General features: G+C 38.2%; 1 protein-coding gene across 2 annotated transcripts in view; it reads left to right on the top strand.

Moving 5' to 3' along the window:
• The first annotated feature begins 8,206 nt into the window (after positions 1-8,206).
• The window catches only part of GOPC (golgi associated PDZ and coiled-coil motif containing), a 38,641-nt gene continuing 23,155 nt past the window's right edge, over positions 8,207-23,692 (top strand). Inside the window, exon 1 of one of the 2 annotated variants that reach the window (XM_059035867.2) lies at positions 8,207-8,764. In XM_059035867.2, coding sequence (XP_058891850.1) covers positions 8,477-8,764 — 288 coding nt within the window. In that variant the 5' untranslated portion in view covers positions 8,207-8,476. The remainder of the gene's footprint in view (positions 8,765-23,692) is intronic. The other variant, XM_059035868.2, reaches the window with a different exon arrangement.

Raw genomic sequence — 23,692 nt, 5'->3', positions numbered from 1 at the left:
TGAAGGCAAAAGTTTCTTTACTTTAATAATCAATTCATTCTATTTCCAGAGTAAGGTTTTTTGTGTGCTTTTCCCAAAAGACTTGTCTACTCCTCTTTTCTGATTGTTTGCCTTCTGTTTTCTTTTACTATCAGAGACAAGAAGTGATAAGAGATTTCTTTTCTGTCAATATTCTGATTTTCAAGAAGCTTTATTATTTATTTCTTTTGTCCATTAATAGAATTATTTTTTAGTTTTTAGATTTTTCAAATAGCAAATAGCTCAATAAAAGAAAATTTGGAAAAAGGAGCAAGGACGGGAAAGAAAAAAACCTTTAGTCCTGTCTCCAAATCAAACCTTTTCTCCAAATCAAACAATTGTTTTCTCTGCCTAGGCTTTGAAACAGCAAAGAAAAATACTCATTGAACACCTACTTTCTGTGTTGCTAAGAAGGTAAGTTCATATTTAGTTACTTGAAATGAAATGCCTATAAAATCCTAACCTTTCATCTACCATTAATGACAGCTAATTTTTCTGTTATGCAGCATAGCGATGAATTTCACTTTCTATCCTCTGTTGGTAGCCATGGGATTCCCTTGTCTTTGATTAATCCTTGAAATTATACTGCATAATATATTTTTCTTCTTTTCAATGGTATTTCTATAGCTTTCCTGCAATTTTGGCATTATCTCTAATATATTTCTCCTTTACAATGTGAGTAGTTTTGTTAGGTTTCTTCCCTCCTATAACCCAGTAGTCATAATCCCTTCTTCCCTCCTGTAACCCAGTGGTTCTTAACCAGGGGCAATTTGGCAATGTCTGGAAACATTTTTGATGACAATAAAAGGATGGGGGTGGGTTGGTAGGCAGTGCTACTGACATCTAGAAGGTAATGGCCAGGATGCTACTAAACACCCTACAACACACAGGATGGCCCGCACAACAAAGAATCATGCAGTCCAAAATGTCAGTAGTGTCATTGTTAAGAAACCCTGCAATACACACAAATGTGTGCTTCTATGCAATAGATATTGGCCTTCCTTGGAGTATTAAAAGCAAAGGGCAACTGAATTCCAGAGAAGAAACTGACTAACCCAAATTCTCCCTGACTTTAGATTGGCTTGCGATTCTTATTATAAAACTGATCAACCAAGAGCTAAATGGAAGACTTTAATTTATTAAAATCTCTTTCTGAGGCAAAATAAAAGAAATTTTAAAGAATAAAACAGTGGTGAATAGGATATTTTTAAAACTTGTTTGCTTTTTCTTTGCAAAAACAGCATAAGTTTAAAATAAAAGAAAAAATAAAATTTTCTACTACTTAACCTCTCTACACCTCAGTGTTTTCTTCTGTAGAATGAAGATTAAATGGGGGAGATAATTTCAATTTTACAGAAGAAAGAGAGGAAATGTACTAAGACATATCAAGTCCATAGGCAAAAATAGGGTCTCAGTAAATGATAGTTGTGGGAATTCCCTGGTAGTCCAGTGGTTAGGACTCTGCGCTTCCACTGCACGGGGCATGGGTTCCATCCCTGGTTGGGGAACTAAGATCCTGGAAGCTGTGTGGTGTGGCAAAAGGAAAAAAAAAAAAAAGATGGTTGTATCAGTTTGGGTTTGGGTTATTAGTTGCAAGCAATGGAAACAAATTTCTGGCCGACTTAAGAAGAAAAGGAATTATTGAAAGGTAATTGGGTAGCACACAGAATTGTAGGAAAACCTGGAGAACCAGATTTGGAAATGGACAAGAATAAAGGAAGGCTGTATAGCCAGAATCACACACTTCAGTGAGTGTCACCGCACAACATGGATGCCCTGGCCTCCACCATTGAACTGGAAATTGGATACCGTTGTCTGCACTGCTGGCTACTGAAAAAGGATGCAGCTAACCCCCACCCCATCTCTCTCTACTCCCTACCAACAAGAATTCTTTCAATCCCTGCCTCACTATCTCCACGTTAAAAATTTTAGGTGGATGATTTTGGTGAGGTGAACCTAGGTCATATACCTATGGTCTAGCTGTCACAGAGCTGGGCAAGTGATTATCTTATGTTTTCAGTTCATTATGGGAGGAGGACACTATCTCCGATATTCCAGTCCCATAAGGGAGGGAATTCCCTAAACAAAGGAAAGGGTTTCAAATATGGACAGTCCCCCATTTGTAGTAACAAATGTCCACTATAGAAATCTTTTCACCCTCACTCCTGCTCATCATGACCACAAAAGCCAAATGAGATTTGAGCGAGTTGCAACCAAGGACCAAGCAAATTACATTTCTAACAATGGTTGTGACATGGCTTTTTGTGTAATTGTTTCACTATACTTTTCTGATTTGTTCATTTAGAAGACTACAAAAATTCTAATGCAATCATTTAAAATATTTTTATACTTTTAAATATACATGCAAAGAAAAGATAATTAATGTTAAATGGTGTTCAGAATGCAATTGTTTGGGACCCTTTTAGAACTAATGTGGAAGAAATATAATAAATGACAGAGGCTGATGAGGGGGAGTCTGTTTGATCTATAAGGTCTGATAATCTGAGAAGTAAACAGTAACTTGACAGTGGATGAAAGAGGAAGAATCAATGATCAGTAAACTCTGATAGTGTGGTTGATAAATGGTGCTTTTAGATAGTGCTGACCCAAACCTGGCGCTGTGGGAAAGGGTAAATGAACAATGTAGCTCAGGTAACAGTGGAAAAGCAGTTATAGGCAGTCTGAGAGTGTTAGGGAATAAAAATATACTAATAGGGATTTAAAAAAATTTTTATTTAAGTATAGTTTATTTACAATGTTGTGTTAATTTCTGCTATACACCAAAGTGATTCAGTTATACCTATATATATTATTTTTCATATCCTTTTCCATATGCTTTATCACAGGATATTGAATATAGTTCCCTATGCTATAGAGTAGGACCTTGTTGTTTAGCCATCCTATACTTAATAGTTTGCATCTGCTAATCCCAAACTCCCAATTCTTCCCTCCCCCACCCTCCTTCCCCCTTGTCAACCACAGGCCTGTTCTCTATGTCTGTGAGTCTGTTTCTGTTTCATAGATATGTTCATTTGGATCACTTTTTTTAGATTCCACATATAAGTGATATTATAAGATATTTGTCTTTCTCTGTCTGACTTATTATGATAATCTCTAGGTCCACCCATGTTGCTGTAAAATGGCATGATTTCATTCTTTTTTATGGCTAAGTAGTATTCCATTGTATATATACACCACATCTTCTTTATCCATTTATCTGTCGATGGACATTTAGGTTGTTTCCGTGTCTTGGCTATTGTAAATAGTGCTGCTATGAACATAGGGCTGCAAGTATCTTTTCAAATTATAGTTTTGTCTGGATATATGCCCAGGAATGGGACTGCTGGATCATATGGCAACTCTATTTTTAGTTTTTTGAGGAACCTCCATACTGTCCATACTGTTTTCCATAGTGACTGCACCAATTTACACTCCCACCAACAGGATAAGAGAGTTCCCTTTTCTCCACACGCTCTCCATCATTTATTATTTGTAGACTTTTTAATGATGGCCATCCTGTGGTGTGAGATGGTACCTCATTGTAGGTTTGATTTGTATTTCTCTAATAATTAGCAATGATGAGCATCTTTTCATGTGGATCTTCTGCCCATTTTTGAGGCGGGTTGTTTTTTTTGTTATTGAATTGTATGAGCTGTTTGTATATTTTGGAGATTAATCCGTTGTCAGTCACATCATTTGCAGATATTTTCTCCCAGTCTGTAGGTTGTCTTTTCGTTTTATTTATAATTTCCTTTGCTGTGCAAAAGCTTGTAAGTTTGATTTGATCCCATTTGTTTACTTTTGCTTTTCTTTCTATTGCCTTGGGAGACTGACCTGAGAAAACATTGCCAAAATTTATGTCAGAGGATGTTTTGCCTATGTTCTCTTCCAGGAGTTTTATGGGGTCATGTCTTATATTTAAGTCTTTAAGCCATTTTGAGTTTATTTTTGTGTATGGTGTGAGGGTGTGTTCTAACTTCATTGATTTACATGCAGCTGTCCAACTTCCCAACACCACTTGCTGAAGAGATTGTCTTTTCCACATTGTATATTCTTGCCTCCTTTGTTGAAAATTAATTGACCATAGACATGTGGTTTTATTTCTGGGCTCTCTGTTCTATTCCATTGATCCATATGTCTGTTTTTGTGCCAATACCATGCTGTTTTGATTATTGTAGCTTTGTAGTATTGTCTGAAGTCTGGGAGGGTTATGCCTCCTGCTGTGTTCCTTTTCCTCAAGGTTGCTTTGGCAATTCTGGGTCTTTTATGATTCCATATAAATTTTAGGATTTATTCTAGTTCTGTGAAAAATGTCATGGGAAATTTGATAGGGATTGCATTAAATCTGTAGATTGCTTTGGGTAGTATGACAATTTTAACAATAAGTAATAGGACTTTTTCAAATTGTTCTTTGCTGTGTTTTGTTTTTACGTTTGCATACACCATACCAAATGTAGTATCTTATAAATTTTAACTATGGAATAGGTAAAATAATTTTTGATGCCTAAATTATACTGGATTTATTAGTCAAATCAACCATCACTGTTAAATGAACCTTTCTCTTTAGGTTGGGAAAAATATTCCTTGGATTTTTAAAGGAATATGTATTTTATAGATATTTAACATATATTTTATAGATATTCCTAACTCTTGAGCCAATCTAAAAAATATGTTTAGCTATGCTCTCTAGCAGCAAATTCTAATTCTTTAGAATTTCCTAGGTAGACTGTTGTAATGTCTTCATTTTTTAACTGACCACACAAATATTTTCAGCATTCTTACTATATTCAAGATCCTGTGTTAGGACCTGGGATTCAAAGATAAGCAAGATACCATTATTATTGCCAAGGAGCTCACAGTCCAAGGGGCTCCAAAAAATGTATGATAAATACTATAGCAGGTATTTGTAGGAAACTGAACAGCAGTGGAGTCCATAGTTCCAAATGAGAATAAAGGAAGGCCTCTTGGAAGAAGTTTCTTAGCTAATCCTACATCACTGCACCAAAATTCTCAAGTTTTAAGAACAAGAGGGCAAACAGTTGTTCCATATGTGTATGCAAGAGAAATAATCAGGAGAATGAAGCTAATAAATCACCTTGGAATGCCCAAACTTCTTCAGCATGTGTATCACAGAATTTCAGATTGTTAGCAAATATGATTAAATATAAATAATACATATGACTATGATATTCCAAGACTTTTCCCACATTGCTCAAATAAAATGGTAGCAGGTTTTCCCTGGCCCTCTTTATTCATTATACAATTGTTTCTAGCGACCAATGGTATAATATTTACTTAATACCTTTTCCTTTTCCTTGTAGGATTACTGGAGAGTAAATGAAACATGTGAAGCTTAGTGCAGGGCCAGGCACACAGTAGCATTCAAAAAGTGATAATCTCCCTCTCCAGTCCAAGGAGAGGAGGACTTCTATGCCTATTCACTACAGTGCCTTTGCAATTAACGATGTGCTAATTAATGTTTGAACTCTACACTAACCTCACAGCTAATTACCACTACCCACCAAAGAAATCTTTAGCATCTTCCTTTTTTCCCCAGTTTCCTCAGTCCCCCACTGTATTCTTAGTAATACCTTATGGTGAAACTCTTAAATTCTTAAAACAAGACTGTCATATTTAAGTTATACAAGAGATTTTTAATCACACAAACATGATTCATGAAACAGTTTTTGGAGGTTTCTTCCAGTGCAATTGCAAACAGAAGTATCAAGATTTTATTATCCCTAGGAAAATAAGTCCCACAAGTATTGAGATTACATACTATTCCAAATTCCAAAGACCAAAACAAGGCAATAAGTGTAGATAGAGCACACTGACAACAGATGGCAGCACTAGAACATCAAACCCTGCCTTTCACTTCCATGTTAGGCTGTGACTTGCAAAAATGCAGAACCCCAGTCAAGGTGGGCAAAAGATAATGTGTACCTAGAGGGTTGGTTCCTCATGAGCATTTGAAATAGTCACATAGCACCAAGCAGCAAGCACACAGGGATGCGGAAGTTGTTACATCACATGGTAATGAGAAGGGACAATATGAGATGAAAGTGTTCTGAGATAGAGGGTGTGACTTGGGAGTTGTAAAAATTGTACACAGAAATGGATTCGGGCTGTTCAATCCCGAAAATGGGGGTATTCACCAAGGATCAGAGCACTGGATACATATAAACACTTAAAATGCATTTCAGTTTTACCCACACAATATAGCAGGAAGTTGAATGATTATTTTTTTTAAAGAAATGAAATGTTTTCAAATGTAGTTCATATAAACAAAAGAAAGTGGTAATAGAAAATGAATATTACAGTTAATTTTTTGGATAATAGTTCTTATATATTAATAGATTTGTATATGGCTTATAACTGGGAAAAAATTATTTTTTTGAAAAAAACTTTTAGACTGATTTGCCAATTTATTACACTGGTAACTTAAACATGAAGAAATGGATTTCCTCATCCTTCTATACCCCGTGATTAACAGCTAAGACTTGGGAGAAAAAGACACCTAGATTGAAATCTCACCTCAGTGCATCTTTAGCTGTATACCAAGCTTATCAAGATACTTAAATTCTCTGACTCATCTATAAAAAACTGACCACAGCTAACTGACAGGATTTTGTGAGAGTCAATGAAGTAATGCAGATAGCACAATGTTTAGCACATAGTATGTATTCAATAACTGAAAGCTATTATTGTGATTCCATATGTACGTGGGCCCCTCAACCCCAACTTTAAATTATTTTCGGACTTTAAATTCCTGAAAATGGGATTGCTAACTATATTATGAATAGAGAAAGTGGCTGGGAACTTGGTAGCTGTAGTAATGATGGTCTTGCAAATACTGCGGATAAAAAAAAGTTACTTTGGAAGGGAGCAGGGGAAAGATGCAAATCTTAGTTTTATATTATTTCTGGGTAAAACCTGTGTGAATATGCTCAAGGCAAGGATCTCTGAGTTTTGCTTAGCTAAGTTTGTTGAAGCCAAAGGACTTTATGCTAAACAGTCTGCCCTGACCCAGAGAGCAAACTAAAGCTATGATTTCTTATTCCTCATTGGCATAGCATTAGTGAGGGGCCCACAGTGCAGGCTTTGGTGGAGACTAAGTGGAAGAGCCTGTCCTACGCCAGTAAAATACTCCCTTAGGCAAGTCTCCTAGGAGGGACAGTTTCTACTCTATCAGACTGGTTTCTCCTTCTGTTTTCAAGACTGGGCTACTCTTGAAGTGGAAGGGGGTTGAGAGTGAGTATTCAAATTAAAGTTGCAGCTATAAGGGTTAGCCTCAGTAGCCTATGAGTTCTGCTAACGTGAGGGTCATGCCTCATTCATTTTTGCGCCCCCGATGCCTCAACAGGGTTCTGCATTCAATATAATTATGAATATATGAATCCTCATAATTTTGTTTTACCTAATTGTCACGTGTAGGAACACTACGCCAGTTTTTAAAATAAGTACACCTTTTTAGGTAGTTGCTTTGGAAATGTATGACCTGTGGTGTGAATAATAAGGCAAACCAAGTGCCAAGCACTGGAGCTAAGCATTTTACCTTACTACTGAGTGAAGTAAATTTTGGAAACGGAGGCTTCGACATTAAAAAATACAACTAAGATGGCACAGCTAATAGGTGATAGAGTTTAAAACTTGAACCCAAGGCTGCGTGACTTTTAATCACAAGAGAAAAGGCCTCGTATTAATTCAGAAAAACTTGGTTAGCCGCTGCCCTTCAACTTGAAGTTCTAGGCAGGTTCCACCCGGAATTTAAGGCCTGGTTTACCAAGAAGAACGAGTGTGTCCACACACACCCCCGCACGTCAGCCTAAACAAGAAACGGACTGGAAAAGGTAAAACGTGGCCACTACGCAGGCTCAAACGTCCCTTCCTTACTCTTCCTTCCCTGCCCCGGGACGTCAACGCGGCAACTTTCCTGGACGACTCTAGAACGGCTCCCGCCCACTATGAAGTCAAACGGGTGGAAGCTGTTCCTCTCTGCGACGTGGACACCCTTCTCTTCCTCTGGCCTTTCCAACTTGGAAGCCAATACCACGCGCCTCGGTTTCTCGGGGATTCAAGCAGGAGTTTGCCAGATGTCAATATGGCCGCTGACAGGCGGTCCCAAGCAGAGGCTTTTCATAGGCCAAGGTCGCACCCCAGCCCCGCCCATTTCATCCCTCCTGGCTGCGTCCGCCGAGGCCTTCGATACGCATGCGCGGCGAGGGCGGGCCGAGAGGTGGGACGGCCCGCGTCTTCCGTGTGCCGCCGCCGCCACCGCCGCCGCCTCAGCTTCGCCGCTCCTACCCCTCCGGGGCTGCATAGCCGGCGTTAGTCTCGCGAGGGTTAAGAGAGGGGACCGACGGAGCGTGCGTGCGCGGGGGTTCCCGCAGTCCCAGCAGTTCCTCTCGCGGGTGGACTGCGAGGTCAGCAGCAGTCGGGGGAGGCCATAGACGGCGCCATGTCGGCGGGCGGCCCATGCCCGGCAGGAGCCGGCGGGGGCCCAGGAGGCGCCTCATGCGCCGTGGGGGTCTCCCCCGGCGGGGTATCCATGTTCCGGTGGCTGGAGGTGCTGGAGAAGGAGTTCGACAAGGCCTTCGTGGATGTGGATCTGCTCCTGGGCGAGATCGATCCGGACCAGGCGGACATCACTTATGAGGGGAGACAGAAGATGACCAGCTTGAGCTCCTGCTTTGCGCAGCTTTGCCACAAAGCCCAGACTGTGTCCCAAATCAACCACAAGCTAGAGGTGAGCTGTGGGCGCTGGAGGGGGTGGCATTCAACTCCAGTCATCAGACCTCATTTAACGCACCCGTGAAACGACCCTAGAAAACTGCCAACCGGGGCACCTGGGCTTCCTACGTGACGGGGGAGTGCGCGCGCGCGCAGGAAAGGAGTGAGGTGAGGTTAGAGCAGAAAAAGGTGTGTGGACTCACGTGGGGGTCTCCCGGGATCCTGTCTTCCACCTTCCTTGTATCTCTATGAGGAGGAAGCAGGAACTAATTACTCCAGCCTACTTGTGCCTGTTACGTTAACAGATCTCAGACTTAACTGAAGCTCAGAGATTCTGTCATAATACTTTAGCTCACCTTTTAACATTTGAGTTTTTAGATCTACTTTCACATTGATAAACTAGGTTTGTATATCACCAGACAGACACAGTCCTGATTATTTTTAACTATTTCAGATCAATTTCTGTTGTTGCACACAGACGTTCCTTGCCTGCACGAACGGTTTAGGGTAATTTGATCAAGGCTCTTAAGAAAAGTTAGTGGGATAAGCAAGACGGTATCAATGTCTATTTCAGTTTACAGTTAGTTGGTCCTTAAGTTACAGGCACATCCCTCCAGAGCGCCCTACAATTATTCAGCTGACTTCTAACATTGAGGTTTTGTCTGTACTTCACTATCTCCCAAAGTCTGGGTTTATTTTTGAGTGTGTGAAGGATGATCATTTGCTTTAGTCTCTAATCTTGGTTGTGGGTGTGAGTGCAGTGGTGGTGCTTCCAAAAAAACCCCCCAAAACCTACCGTTTTGGCAGAAAATTAAATTTTTACAATATTTAGAAATGATAGATTACCATTATTACATAATGATCATTTTCTAACTAGATAATTTAAATAAGAGAATGTGTCTTTCATTTTAAAGTAGGTAAAAATAGGATAATAAATGATGTGCACAGCTCTTTGAACATTAGATTTTGTGAGAAATCATCGTTACTGTCAGTTGTGGTGATTGAGAATGCCCATTGGATCCAAATCAATATGAATATCAGAAATGCATCCTCTCCTTGCTTAGTGGTTAGCATTCTTTCTCTTTCCTGTCAGTCGTGAAAAAGGTGGTATAATTTAGCTTTGATTAGCATAGAATTGCGTGTGGGAGATTTTGTGACTCTTGTTCACTGCAAAGACTGTTAATTTCTTTCATCCTTTCTGAAAAGGTTGGAAGTGTTGATATGAAGCTAATCACTTAATCTAGGTATATGAAAATGTCTCTTGAATTCTTGCTTTAGTGGTAGTTTCTAGAAGATGGTTATTTATTCATGTAGTGAAATTGCATTTTTTGGTCTTTAGAAATAGTACTTCAGCTTTAAATAACAGAGCAAGAGTAGCTTTTGCTACTCTACAACTGAGAGTATTTACCGAGATAAACAGATTTTAAAAAGTGAAACAAGATCTAATTCATTTTTTAAATGACTTAAGGAAACTCTAAAGTGCTATTTGGATGTCAGATATAAAACCTAATTTTGGAGAAATGATTGTTCTATGAGCAGGAGGTGATGCTCAGTTTTTTTCATCTTTAAATATTTTAAATGCGTACTCAGAGCTATAATAAATTATGCATGTTCTTTTTTAGAAATTATAATTACATATTCTGATAATATGTCCTGGCTTAGAAGGTGGCATTATTTCTCAAAATAAGAAATGCTAGCCTATCACAATGTGAGCATGTTTTTTCAACATGCTTGAAGCCTTTGATTTAAAGATCTTAGGAAATGGGGATTGTTTGTGTGTTTTTTCAGTTACAGTTGACTTCTCTGTCTGTGGGGTTATTCTTTCTATATTTAGCAGTTTCTACAGTTTTCATGGAATCTGTTGTGTATTGCTGAGGAGAGAGGTTCATTGTCAGTAGTGCTTTTCAAAGTAGATCTGCCATTGTATCATCTGCAGAATTTCAGAGGTTGCCCTGTGTCCTGTTAGCAGTCTTTTGAGATCTTGAAATTGTAGAAAAGATTTCCATACTTTCTTGCCCTGTTTTATTTCTTAGTAAGTGAATTGAATTAGTTCTATTGTTTTAAGGATATGGACATTAAGACATAATATTTGAGGTCACTTACAGTTTGATATAGCAGATGTGCACCAAAGTTCAGTGGTTTTAGAGATTAATACCTTAAACCATATTACCATAATAAAATATTTTTATAATCAAGAGAGGTACCTCCAGTATGATGAGTAACTGATGATATATTTAAATTAGTCTTGAGTATCCTTCTAGATTGCCCTTCTGCTCAGTCATTGTCTTTAGGTAGTTAATTTAATATTAATACAGTAGCTAGGAAAACAATTTTGCTACAAAAAAAAGTCAGAGGTTACATTAAAAAATTAAATATAAGTGACATCTATGTGACTGCTTTTTTCCATAAATTATATTTGGGGAGAGGGATATCTATAAGGGGAAGGGGAGGGCAGAGAATTCCGAATATTTTGAGGTAGTGCATTTCAAATTACTCACATCTCTTTTTATACTTCCCACCTGCTTGAGAATCCCTGCTATGGTGAGCCACTTGGTGATAGCTGTGCTGGAGTCACAGGTACTGATTGGATAGTAGTAGTAGTAATAGTAATAGTAGCAGTAGTAGGTGTGTTGGAGTAGAACAAAGGATGAGAACCAGTGCTTTAGAAAAACTCACCTCTCTTCCTTAAAGTACGGTTTTCTGCCTGTTCACCCCTTCTTTAAAATAACAGCAAAACAATATATCTTCTGTCATGTCCTCCTTTCCCTCAGCAATTGCTGAATAAGTATCTTTTTTTAAAGTGATTTACTGTTCGCAGCCATCTAGAGCCACATTGAAAATGAACTAATGATATACTACCCTTTTACTCCTTTAAAGCTATTCTGTTTTTTTTTTTTTTTTTTTTTTTTTTTTTTTTTTTTTACTGTATCAGTTTTATTGCAATTTGTTTAACGTTGGCTGTTAACTGCTCATTGAACAGTTTCAGTGCCATAAAATGGTAGGTTTGAAAAATAGTATTTCCCCGCCATAATCTGCCCCCATTCTCACCTGTCCATCCTTGCTCTTTTTTTTTTTTTTTTTTCTTGGCCACTCTGTTTGTGGGATATTAGTTCCTGACCAGGGATTGATTCAACCTGGGCCGCTGGCAGTAAGAGCTCTTAATCCTAACCACTGAACTGCCAGGGAATTCCCCATCCTTGCTCTTTTCAATAATTACTACATTGATTTCCCTTTGCCCTTCTACTTACTTACTTATACCAAGGCTATTCATATTTAGTTTCTATTGCCATGTTCCATACTGGATGAACTGGGCAGCATTCTAGACTAGTATAGGAAAGCTATTCTGTTTTTAAACAAGCGATGAGGCTGTTTTGCAGCATTGAACTTGAAGTTTAATATTGCTCCAATATATATTTATTGAGTGCTAATTATGCACCATATGCTGTGTTGGACACTTGGGATACAATGGAGAGCAAAAATGGACATAATCAACACTGTTATGGAACTTGGATTTTATTGGAATTTGTTGAAATAATTATCATATAAATGTGAAATTCCAACTTTGAGGTACATAGAGTAATGAGAACCTATTCTGGGGCATCAAGAAAGGCTTCTTTGCGGAAGTGACTATTGAGTTAAGACATAAAGGATGAGTAGGAATTAATTAGACCAAGAGAAATAGGAGTATCGTTCAACATTCTGGTAGAGAACAGGATGTAGAAGGCACCTGTGATGGGCGAGTGCTAATGCATTTGAAGAACTGAGAGTTGGTATGTGTTATAAGAGCATAGGGCAGGGTTTCCCTGGTGGCACAGTGGTTGAGAGTCCGCCTGCCGATGCAGGGGACACGGGTTCGTGCCCCGGTCCAGGAAGATCCCACATGCCGCGGAGCGGCTGGGCCCTTGAGCCATGGCCACAGAGCCTGTGCGTCCGGAGCCTGCGCTCCGCAACCGGAGAGGCCACAGCAGTGAGAGGCCCGCGTAACGCAAAAAAAAAAAAAAAAAAAAAAAAAGAGCATAGGGCAAAAGAAGTGAGATGCAAAATAAGTTTGAACAAGTAGGTAAGGACGATATCTACATGATTTTCTAGACTTTGTAGTAGATTTGAGGGCTTTATCATAACAATGGGAAATGTTTTAAATTAGGTGGTAACCTCAGATAGGAGATTAGAATAGTTTACTCTGGCTATGATAAGGAGAGAGTTTGGGGAAATAGCAAGAATAAATGCAGAAAACCATTTTGGGGGCTCTTAATTCTGATCCATGTGAGATGATGGGAGTAGGATAGCAGAGGTGGAGGAAAGTGTTCAGAACAAGAGAGATTTGAGAAGTAAAAATAAAATCTAGGGATGGGTTGGAACAGAGGGATGAGGGAATTCAGGCTGACTTCAAGGTGTCAGTTGGCTGGATAAATGGATGGATATTATATATTGCTAGCAATAGCTATATTGCTAACTGTTGATCAATTACTATGGGCCAGGCTCTGTGCTAGGTCTTTTATATATATCAATTCACCCAATTCTCAAAATAGTCCTGTGGAGTAGGTTTAGTATTGTTATTCTCATTTTACAGGGATTCAGTAAGGGGCCCAAGACTACAGAACTAGAGAAACCAAGCTCTTCAAAAACACATTTATGTCTGGTTGGGGAAGGAGGAGGTGGAGAGAAAAAAAGCAAGCAGAAAAAGTTGAGTGTGGCTGGATAGCCGGGAGGGGGAGGGGGAGTTCAAGGGAGGTGGGTATTGTTTTTTTTTTTTTAATGGAAAAATAAACTTAAACATGTTTACAAGCCAATGAGAAGCATCTAGTTGAGGGAAAATCTGAATATTCTAGAGAAAGAGAGGATAATTAGTTAGATTTCTGAGTGAAGATGAAATCCAAAATACATGTAGAGAGAATGGCTTTATATTGAAAGGACAGCTGTTATACTTAAAGGGAAAGGAGAGATGATAAGAACCGAAGTGGGAGTGTTTTGTGTGACGGCTTCTTTATTCTCTGTAGAATAGGAGCCTGGGCCAACTGCTGAAAGTGGGTGAAAGTAAGAGCTCGAGGAGAGTGAAAAGGATTTGAAATAGTAATAGAAGAGTGGGAGAGCAAGTTGGCCAGAGAAATAGAAGGACTGCCAGACAATGCTGAGGACTAATTTGGAGTTATCATAAATTCATGGTACAACCGGTCTGCCCTGTCGTATGACTGTCTCTGGCAATACAGGCACAGTAATGAGAGTAATAATTGAGTTCAACCAGTGCTGTAGCAAGGAGTTTGCTATATAGACAAGAGTGTTATTGAAATGAAAATGGTATTGGGGATGAAGAAAAGGAGATAATCTTTAAAGGAGTAGAAATAGTATTTGATAATTATCTAGATGCAAGGGAAGAGGAATGCTTAAGGATGATACCACATTTCTGTTTGGGAAATATATTGGTTGATACCTACAGTGGCTTGAATAGTGCTCCCCCACCCAAATTTGTGTCTACACAGAACCTCAGAATGTGACCTTATTTGGAAATAGGGTCTTTACAAATGTAATTAATATAAGGATGGAGATGAGGTCATAGCAGATTACAGTGGATCCTAAATCCAGTGAGAGTATCCTCTGAGGATACACAGGGACACAGAGAAGAAGGCTATGTGAGGATAGAATAAGAGATTCGAGTGACATGTCTACAAGCCAAGAAATGCCGAGGATTGCTGGCAACCACAGTATTAGGATACAGGCATGGGACAGTTCTTTTTCAGGGTCTCCAGAAGGCACCAACCCTGCCAGTGTCTTGATTTGGGGCTCCTGCATCCTGAACTGTGAGAGAGTAAATTTTTGTTCTTTTAAGCCACCAAGTTTGTGGTAATTTGTTATGACAACCCTAGGAGACTTATACCATTCACTGAAGTAAGGAATCCAGGAGAAGGAGTGGGTCTGGCAGGAAAGATAATGGGTTGAGTTAGGAGGTTGTGCATCGTTAATGTCCTTATCCCTTTTTTGCATATTCCTGACATCGTTTCGTAATTGCTTCTTACCCTCTCCAAATCATCCTTTCATTGCCCAAATCATTCTAAAGTGATTCATATTAATGGTTCATATCAAAAGGCAAGTCTGACTACATCACTCTTCTTTGTATACCTCCCTGTTACTCACTGGCTAAAATTCAAACTCTGTAGCGTGTTGATCAGTGTCCAGTCTGTCTGTCCTCATCTCTTGTCACCCCTTCTTAGCTGCTTTTGCCTCAGTTAAAACTGGTTTATTTGCATTTCTCTAAATAGGCCTGCTCTTTCATGGCATCTCTACTTTGGCACAGGCTTTTGTGTATAATACCTTCTCTGTCCCCTTTGTCTACAGTGTCAAACACCCACTCACACACCACTTACATCACCATCTCTGTGAAGGCTTTCCTCACCCCCAAAAAAAAAAATAGCAACAATAAACCTATAAATAAACCCAATAAACCCATTACATGTTAATATCATTATTAATGAACAAATAACTACATTTTCCAAAAAATTATGAGTAGTATTATTTTATATTAAAATTAAAAAATATATATCTGGTTTAGTAGAAGATAGCTGGACTCTCACATCTGCTTTCAAACAGTTATGGTATGTGGTTTTGGTTATAGGAAGAAAATTTGACCTCACAGAGATGTAGCTCGATCAGGGAGGAGTATTTTAGTAGCCATTTCAGATAATTGTGGATATTCTTCTTTGATAGTAAAAGGTAGTTTCTTAAAGGTTAGTTACAATGTGGAGTCTGAAACCCTATCAATGAACTTTTCATACACCGTTACATTAAAATACATTGGTCTATCTTTGTAGCCTTTGAATGGATCTTTTACCAAGGCATGATTTTAACATTGTGCATTGGTCATTTTGAAAATATTGGTTTGCTGAGTTATCCAGATCTTCCAAATGTGGACACATCTCATTATACAATATCAAAAAAATCACATTTGTTAATACCTGCAGTCTCATGAGAAAAATCTGTAAGTATTAAGAAGCTTTCAAGCTTATGGTGATGGATTCCAATTTTCCAAAATTCTAATTTTCACTTTGAAAGTGTAAGTTCTTATCATTGCCAACAAATGCTGTGAGTTGTTTTCCTTGAAATAACAGATTCACTTTATTCTCAAGAACATGTCTGCCAAATATATTAATCTTAATAACCTCAGTTTGTTCTTCTTTCAAATAAGTATGGTGTTCCAAGAAAAAAATGTTCAGTTTTGCAACTCAAACAGTTGCATAAGTGCTTTTCCTTGAGACAGCATAGTTTGATATGCAGCAGGTATGCTTTATGTATACTTCCCATTTCATCAAACAGAATATTAAAAAGACTTACTCAAGGTTGAGATTTTTAGAAATTAATAATTTTACTGCTTTATCAAGAACATTCTTAAGTGACTTTTGGGGTTTTGTTTTTGTTTATTATAAATTTATTTATTTATTTATTTATTTATGGCTGTGTTGGGTCTTCAGTGCTGCGCTTGGGCTTTCTCTAGTTGCGGTGAGCGGGGGCTACTCTTCGTTGTGGTGGGCAGGCTTCTCATTGCGGTGGCTTCTCTTTGCTGTGGAGAACGGGCGTTAGGCGCACGCTTGTAGTTGTGGCGCATGGGCTCTAGAGTGCAGGCTCAGTAGCTGTGGTGCAAGGGCATAGTTGCTCCGTGGCATGTGGGCTCTTCCCGGACCAGGGCTCAAACCCATGTCCCCTGCATTGGCAGGCGGATTCTTAACCACAGTGCCACCAGGGAAGTCCTTGTTTTTTGTCTTTGTTTTGTTTTGTTTTGACTGCAAGTGCATGAGAGTGAAGAGTACAGTGACTACTGGTAGTTTGGTGCCACTGCATTGACTTGTGTTGTAAGCATTCTATTCATAATTGCTTTTGTACCTTCAGTACAATGTCAATGAAAAAGGCAATTAATATTTTATTATAATGAAAATAGTTTTGACCTTGTGGATGCCCTGAAATGGTCCCATAGACCTGTGAGAACTGCTGCTCTGATAATAAACGAAACACTTCCCAGAAGGATAGCCATACACTCCCACCCCACTAATTCTGATCCTCTTCGCTTCTTTCCTATAGCTTATTATGGTTTGTAGTTATGTATATTACTACTGGCTTTATAATGACCTCAGGCAAGTTACCTAACCTCTGTGCTTCACTTTCCTTCTCAATACAAAAAGTATCTTTGAGGATTATTGTGAGGATTAGGACAATTAAAACATGAATATGTTCAAAACAGTGCCTGGCACATGGTTAATACTATTATTATATATGCCATTCATTTTCTTTATGAGCTGCCTCCTGCACAAGGCCACTGAAGCTCTGCAGGGCAGGATCCACATTTGTTTTGTCTACCAGTGTATCCCTAGAACCCAGCCCACTGCTTGGCATATATTGGTGCTTAATAAATACATGTTGAATGAATGTGTGATGGTGTAGGGGACTAAAACTAAAAATATGTTTGCTTGTCTTGAACTATAGAACACTTTGGGTAGAAATAATGACAGATGAAGTTTGCGCTCTTTATGCTCGGATTGGAAATTGGAGCAAATAGGTGGAGTTTTCTCACAGAACTTTCATAAGCCAAATAAATGAACAGACTGTTTCAAGAGCTGACATGTAATAAAAAAGAATATTATTTCTTATCTTGAGGGGTGACAGAGATTTTTATCTTTGACCTTTGAATATATTTTCTTTTTGGTCACAGCCTTTGCTTTAGAACAAGCTCATTGGCTTTTTATGATCTTCAATAGTAGGGCAGCACTAACCATCCTGGACGCAGGAAGAAAAGACAAAATAGAGGAAGATTCTTTATAAAGGAGTTGGTTAAATTAAATGAGCTCTAAGACTTTGTTCAGCTATTTTGAAGAAGTAGAAGAAAAGAAAGAGAATGGATCAAAATGCTTTCCTCAGTTACATTATCACCTTGAAGAATGGTTCTGCCTCTGCTGTCTGTCAGGTGTAAATAGCTTAGGATCTTTTATATAAGAATCTCTATAATAGATTCTTTTAAAAGTTTCGATAGAAGAAAAAAAAGACAGTCTCACCAGATAAAATGGCATTGCTTCTTTAAATGAGGCAAGGAGAATTCTATAGTCTGTAAAGGTTCTCCTATTAATAGGAGACTCAGTATTTAATACTCAACTGTAATAAGATGTCCTTTTTTTTTTTACAGTCATATCTTGCCATCTCTATATGATTTTTATTTTTACATTTGTTTTATTGCTCTTATGAGCTTTAAAGCCTTTTGGTAAGTAGGTGGGTGTAGATGATAAATTTTAGATATTGGCATTAAATGCTATAATTGCTAGAGATTAAATTCCAATCTACTTTTCATGCTAAACTGCATTTGCAAATATTAAAAACATACAGATATTTAAAAGCATAATTTTCTTTTTAATGTTGTGATTACCTTTTGTACACTAATTTAAAACAAAAGGTGTGGAAGCAATTTGTAGGTAAATGTGAGATAATATTTACATCTTTATTAGCAGCTTTCTATGCTATGGTTCATAACAGTTAAACTGCTATTTGAAGTCAACTATTTTCTTTGTAATTCTTACAGAGAATACAACTTGGGGTATGTGTGCTTTTGTGTGCATGCCTACACGTGTGTCTGTGTATGCACATGAGTTCCAGTATGTGTGTGTGTGTGTGTGTATGTGTGTGTGTGCATGCATTTGGTTGTGTGAAGGGTGGGGCTGGCTAGGAGGGTGATGTTCAGAGTAGTCTCTTGCTTAGAGCCCTGTCTTAGTTCTGAGATTTGGGAATGTGATCTCATTTGGAACTCATGGACACCTTCCTTTCCATTTTTCCTATTACTACCAGAATTATAAAGGATGTCAGGAGGTCTGAGTTTTAATCCCATGCAATTTGTCATTTATTTGTTTTGTTTTGTTTTTTTCTGTGTTACGCGGGCCTCTCACTGTCGTGGCCTCTCCTGTTGCGGAGCGCAGGCTCCGGACGCGCAGGCCCAGCGGCCATGGCTCACGCACCCAGCCGCTCCGCGGCATGTGGGATCCTCCCAGACTGGGGCACGAACCCGTGTCCCCTGAATCGGCAGGCGGACTCTCAACCACTGCGCCACCAGGGAAGCCCCAATTTGTCATTTAGGACAACTCAACTAATCTCTTTGGGCCTCAATTCTTCATGTGCAAAATAAAGATGTTTTACCAGATTTTTAATTTAGGTTCTTAGATCTTCTAAAATGTTATCAAAAGAGCTATATGAAATGCCAAAACCAATGAGTGAGCTAGATCCAGGTTCCTTGCTGTTTGATGTTTGCTAATTTCTTGTCTTAGTTTAATCCTTCCCAGAACAAGGGGTTTTTGAGGGGTGCTTAAGGTAAAGTAATTGGCATTTTTATCCATAAGACAGTTAAATAAAAACTAGCCTTCGTTTAGAAAGAAAAAGTGCAGCTGTTGTGTAGTTTTTTAAATAAATTTATTTATATTTTATTTATTTATTTTTGGCTGTGTTGGGTCTTTGTTGCTATGCGCGGGCTTTCTCTAGCTGCAGCGAGCGGGGGCTACTCTTCGCTGCGGCGCGCATGCTTCTCATTGCCGTGGCCTCTCTTGTTTTGGAGCACGGGATCTAGGCGTGTGGGCTTCAGTAGTTGTGGCACGTGGGCTCAGTAATTGTGGCACACGGGCTTAGCTGCTCTGTGGCATGTGGGATCTTCCCAAACCAGGGCTCGAACCCATGTCCCCTGCATTGGCAGGTGGACTCTTAACCACTGCACCACCAGGGAAGTCCTGTTGTGTATTTTTACAAGATTATATGGACAGAGGATTAAGGTCTAGACAGAGTAGAATAATAGGAAACTGAATAAAAAAGTACTTAGATTTTGGTGCCACAGAGTGGAATCCAGAAGTTAAGAATTATATTAGAAAGGAATTATCCTGATGGAAAAGAGTTTGAGAGAAGAAATAGAATAGTAATGACTGCATTTACAAATAAATGGTAATGATAATCCTCAAAATTTGTTTAAATACACTGCCTCTCTATTTGTCTTTTTCATTCCTGAAAATAACTTCATTCCTATGTTGCAGAATGTACCCTGAAGTTTCATATATCTCCCCACTCCATTCCAGCTGATAGTGGACATCCAGGGACCACATTTTTTTTTAACTAATTTTTAAAAAAAATATTTATTTACTTTACTTAGGCTGTGCTGGGTCTTAGTTGCAGCATGCAGACTTCTTAGTTGTGGCATGCAGACTTCTTAGTTGCAGCATGCGGACTCTTAGTTGTGGCATACGGACTCTTAGTTTCAGCATGCACGTGGGATCTAGTTCCCTGACCAGGGATTGAACCGGGGCCCCCTGCATTGGGAGCACAGAGTCTTACCCACTGGACCACGAGGGAGGTCCCCAGGGACCACAGGTTGAGAATCACTACCTTAGAAAATCTCACCATTGGTTTTTTAATGGCCTTTAAATGAAGGTCATGGTCTTAAGGCTCAGAGATCCTCCTAGAGTGAGGTCATTTTGTCCTTGATGAGTTCTAGGGAAAGAATATCCTGATGGTCAGCTTTGTTTTATTTTATTTTATTTTATTTTATTTTTTCTGTAAATGAATCCAAGATCAGATGTAGGAAAGTGAAGAGATTGGGTTAACTAGTTGATTAACTGGTTTTGATTTTGCTTTTTAAAAGATTTTTTTGGATATCACTTGAAAATTTGAGAGTTGAAGGTTAAAATAAACTGTGTATTAATTTTCACTCTTTGCTAGTTATAGTGTTGCCAAGGTAAGACAGTGAGGTGAAAGATGCTCAGCCTTTTTTTATGGTCAAGCTAGTTTTTAGTCTGTTATTTACTAGCTGTGTGATCTTGGGCAAATTGCTTAAACTCTGATTTCCAGTTTCCGTAGCTATTAAAAAAAAGAGAGTCTGATGATAAGAATTAACAGATGGCGCATGGTATGTGAATGCTTGCCATATAGTAGGTAAATGCTTGCTTTATGGTAGCTGTGAATATTGTTAGTAAGTCAAACATAGGTATTGTAGCTGTAGAAACACATTTTTCCTTATGGCTAACAGCTTGATAATGCTTTTACTACCTTGCCCTAGGAGTAAGAATTGGGTTCAAAGTGCTGTTTTGCTACTGACCATTTGGGTAGCCCTAAAAATAAAAGCAGCTTTGATGGGCCTTGGTTTTATTTTCTAACTAGTAATCATCATAATCATAGTTTTTATGTTCTCTAAGATCTCTTCGATTATAAAGTTCTGTGATATTAGGAGGTTAGCCATTGAATAAAATATGGAAATTTCTAATCTTCACATAAAATTTACCATTAACTAACTTTTCTTAGCAGCTAAAGTGTTTATATCATAGACAAGAAAAGAGTTATTTAAATATTATGAAGTTTAGAGTAAATTTGAAACACTTGTTTTGTTCCAAAATAATTAAATTGGGCTTTGAATTTTGATACCTGCATACTTGCTTTGTAAAGAATTTTTACTTAATTTTTAAAAATTTGAGCAACCTCTTGAGAAATTATTTCACGTCATGAAGAGTCCATGTTTCTAGTAGGCCACTTGCAAAAAACCTCCATACTACTCTGTTTTTCCTTGCCTTTTTAGAATACAGTCACTTCTGATTTGAATATTAGTCTGCCAGATTAATTAATGAATACCTCTTGTGCCTCTATAGCATCTTTCTTAATGCCAGTTTTACTCAGTTATTAATAAATCATGAGATTTTTGGTTTGAAACATAAATCATAGTGGGACAACCAGACAATATATACCTCTTGAAACACACAGTGTACTTCTTGCCACAGACATTTAAGTACCATAGTTCCTCAGTATTTGCAGGGGATTGGTTCTAGGCCTCCCCACACATACCCCTGCAGATGCCAAAATCCATGGAAGCTAAAGTCCCCTTTATAAAATGGCGTAGTGTTTGCATATAAGCAACACACATCTTCCCGTATATTTTAAATCATCTCTAGATAACTTATAATACCTAATACAATGTAAATGCTATGTAAATAGTTGCCAGCATGAGGCAAATTAAGTTTTGCCTTTTGGAACTTTCTGGAGTTTTCTCTTCTGAATATTTTTGATCCACAGTTGGTTGAATCTGTGGATGTAGATTGCATAGATATGGAGGGCTGACTGTAAGTCTAATTAAACCTTTAGATCTACTTCTAGTTTATAGGAAATATAAGGAATAGAGGAATATATTAGACAACACTGCAAAGAAACAGTAAGACAGATACAGAATGAAAGTCAGTGTAATGAAAAAAAAGATAAGGGTTGTTATAGATTAAATGGCTTATTTTAAACTATTTCTGGGTAGGTTTATTTTAGCATAAGCTTCACATTGCTCAAAATTGCATATTATTCAAATATTTATTTTCCTTTTGTGATTATTTTATTTCAAAGATTATAAAACTCAATAGGTGTTTTTTTTGACTACGAAGAACTGTCTAGACCAGGCTCATTTGTACTTTAAAGGTGCAGTCTTCAGGGAATACTGAACATTCTAGTAATAGGTGATTTTAAATTAAAAAAAATTTTTTTTTGGTGGGCAATTTGTTCAGTTGATGCATGTCTATAATACATTTTTATCATACACGTAAGTTTTTTGTTTTTCTTCTCTAAGGTTTTTGGTTAGGAGTATTTGTGAAAGATGTGTAAAAACTGTTAAACTGACATTCTTTTCTGGAAGGCAATAGAAGTGAAGTTCTACTTTATTTAATCTCTTGCATATGTTTATTATATTTAAAAAACAGAGTCAAGTACTAGTATTATTATTTATTTTAGCATTTAAATCTTAATGAAATTTGTTACTGCTTCAGATTCATAATAAAAGGGCCAGCCCAATACATCAGTTACTAGCCTGATGTGGCTATTGTGTGTTTGAAATATGTCTGGTCCAAATTGAGATGTGCTGTATGTGTAATTTACATAAGGGGTTTGAAGACTGAGTATCAAAAAAAGAATGTAATATTTTAATCATTGTTTTATATTATTATATGCTTGAATGATATTTTAGGTGTCTTGGGTTAAGTAGAATATATTATAAAAATTGATCTCACCTGTTTAATTTCACTTTTAAAAAGTATTTTTTTGGCTGTGCCAAGTCTTAGTTGCAGCATGCGGGATCTTTTTGTGGTGTGCGGGATCTTCAGTTGTGGCATGCAGGACCTAGTTCCCTGACTAGGGATCGAACCCAGGTCCCCTGCATTGGGAGCGTGGAATCTTAATCACTGGACCACCAGGAAGGTCCCTAATTTTACTTTTTAAAATTTGGCTGCTAGGGGACTTCCCTGGAGGTCCAGTGGTTAACAATCCGTGCTTCCGTTGCAGGGGGCATGGGTTCAGTCCCTGGTGGGGAAACTAAGATCCTGCATAGCACAGCCAAAAAAATAAAGCAAAGTAAAATAATAAATAAATAAAATGTGGCTATTAGAAAATTTTTAGTTACATATGTGGTTCATATTGAATTTCTGTTAGGCAGCGCTATACTAGAATATCACAGCTTTTCTATTGCAATGAAAACATGAGCTGAGAATTTCTGGTCTGAGAAGGATCACAGTGGATTGATAGTTTTAAATTTTAAAAAATCTTTTGTAAAAACAGAAAAACTAGAATAACAAAAACACCCCACAAAACCCAGTGATAGCCTCTTCAGCAAAACTAGATGAGGAGGGCATATCCTCACAAGCCCCAGAACATGGTTTGGTCAGGGTAGCAGGACCAACACAGATTGCATATGGATGAGCACCTGTGGGGCAGAAGAAATAAATAGCAAGGGGACCCAGGCACAGAAATCACTAACAGAGCCCCAAAGGAGAAGACATCACTTTGGATGGGAGACTTGAGCAAACGATCTAAGAACAACGGGCAAAACTGCCACTAGGTTGCAGGGGAATGCAAAACAACCATGAGGACACACTAAGCAGCAGCAGGAAGATTAGAAAGTACTGGGGGTGGACTTTCAGAATCTCAG

This window comes from Kogia breviceps, chromosome 13, assembly GCF_026419965.1.
Source record: "Kogia breviceps isolate mKogBre1 chromosome 13, mKogBre1 haplotype 1, whole genome shotgun sequence".
Lineage (NCBI taxonomy): Eukaryota > Metazoa > Chordata > Mammalia > Artiodactyla > Physeteridae > Kogia > Kogia breviceps.
Note: the sequence above shows the minus strand (reverse complement) of the source record. Positions and strands in the feature narration are given on the sequence as shown.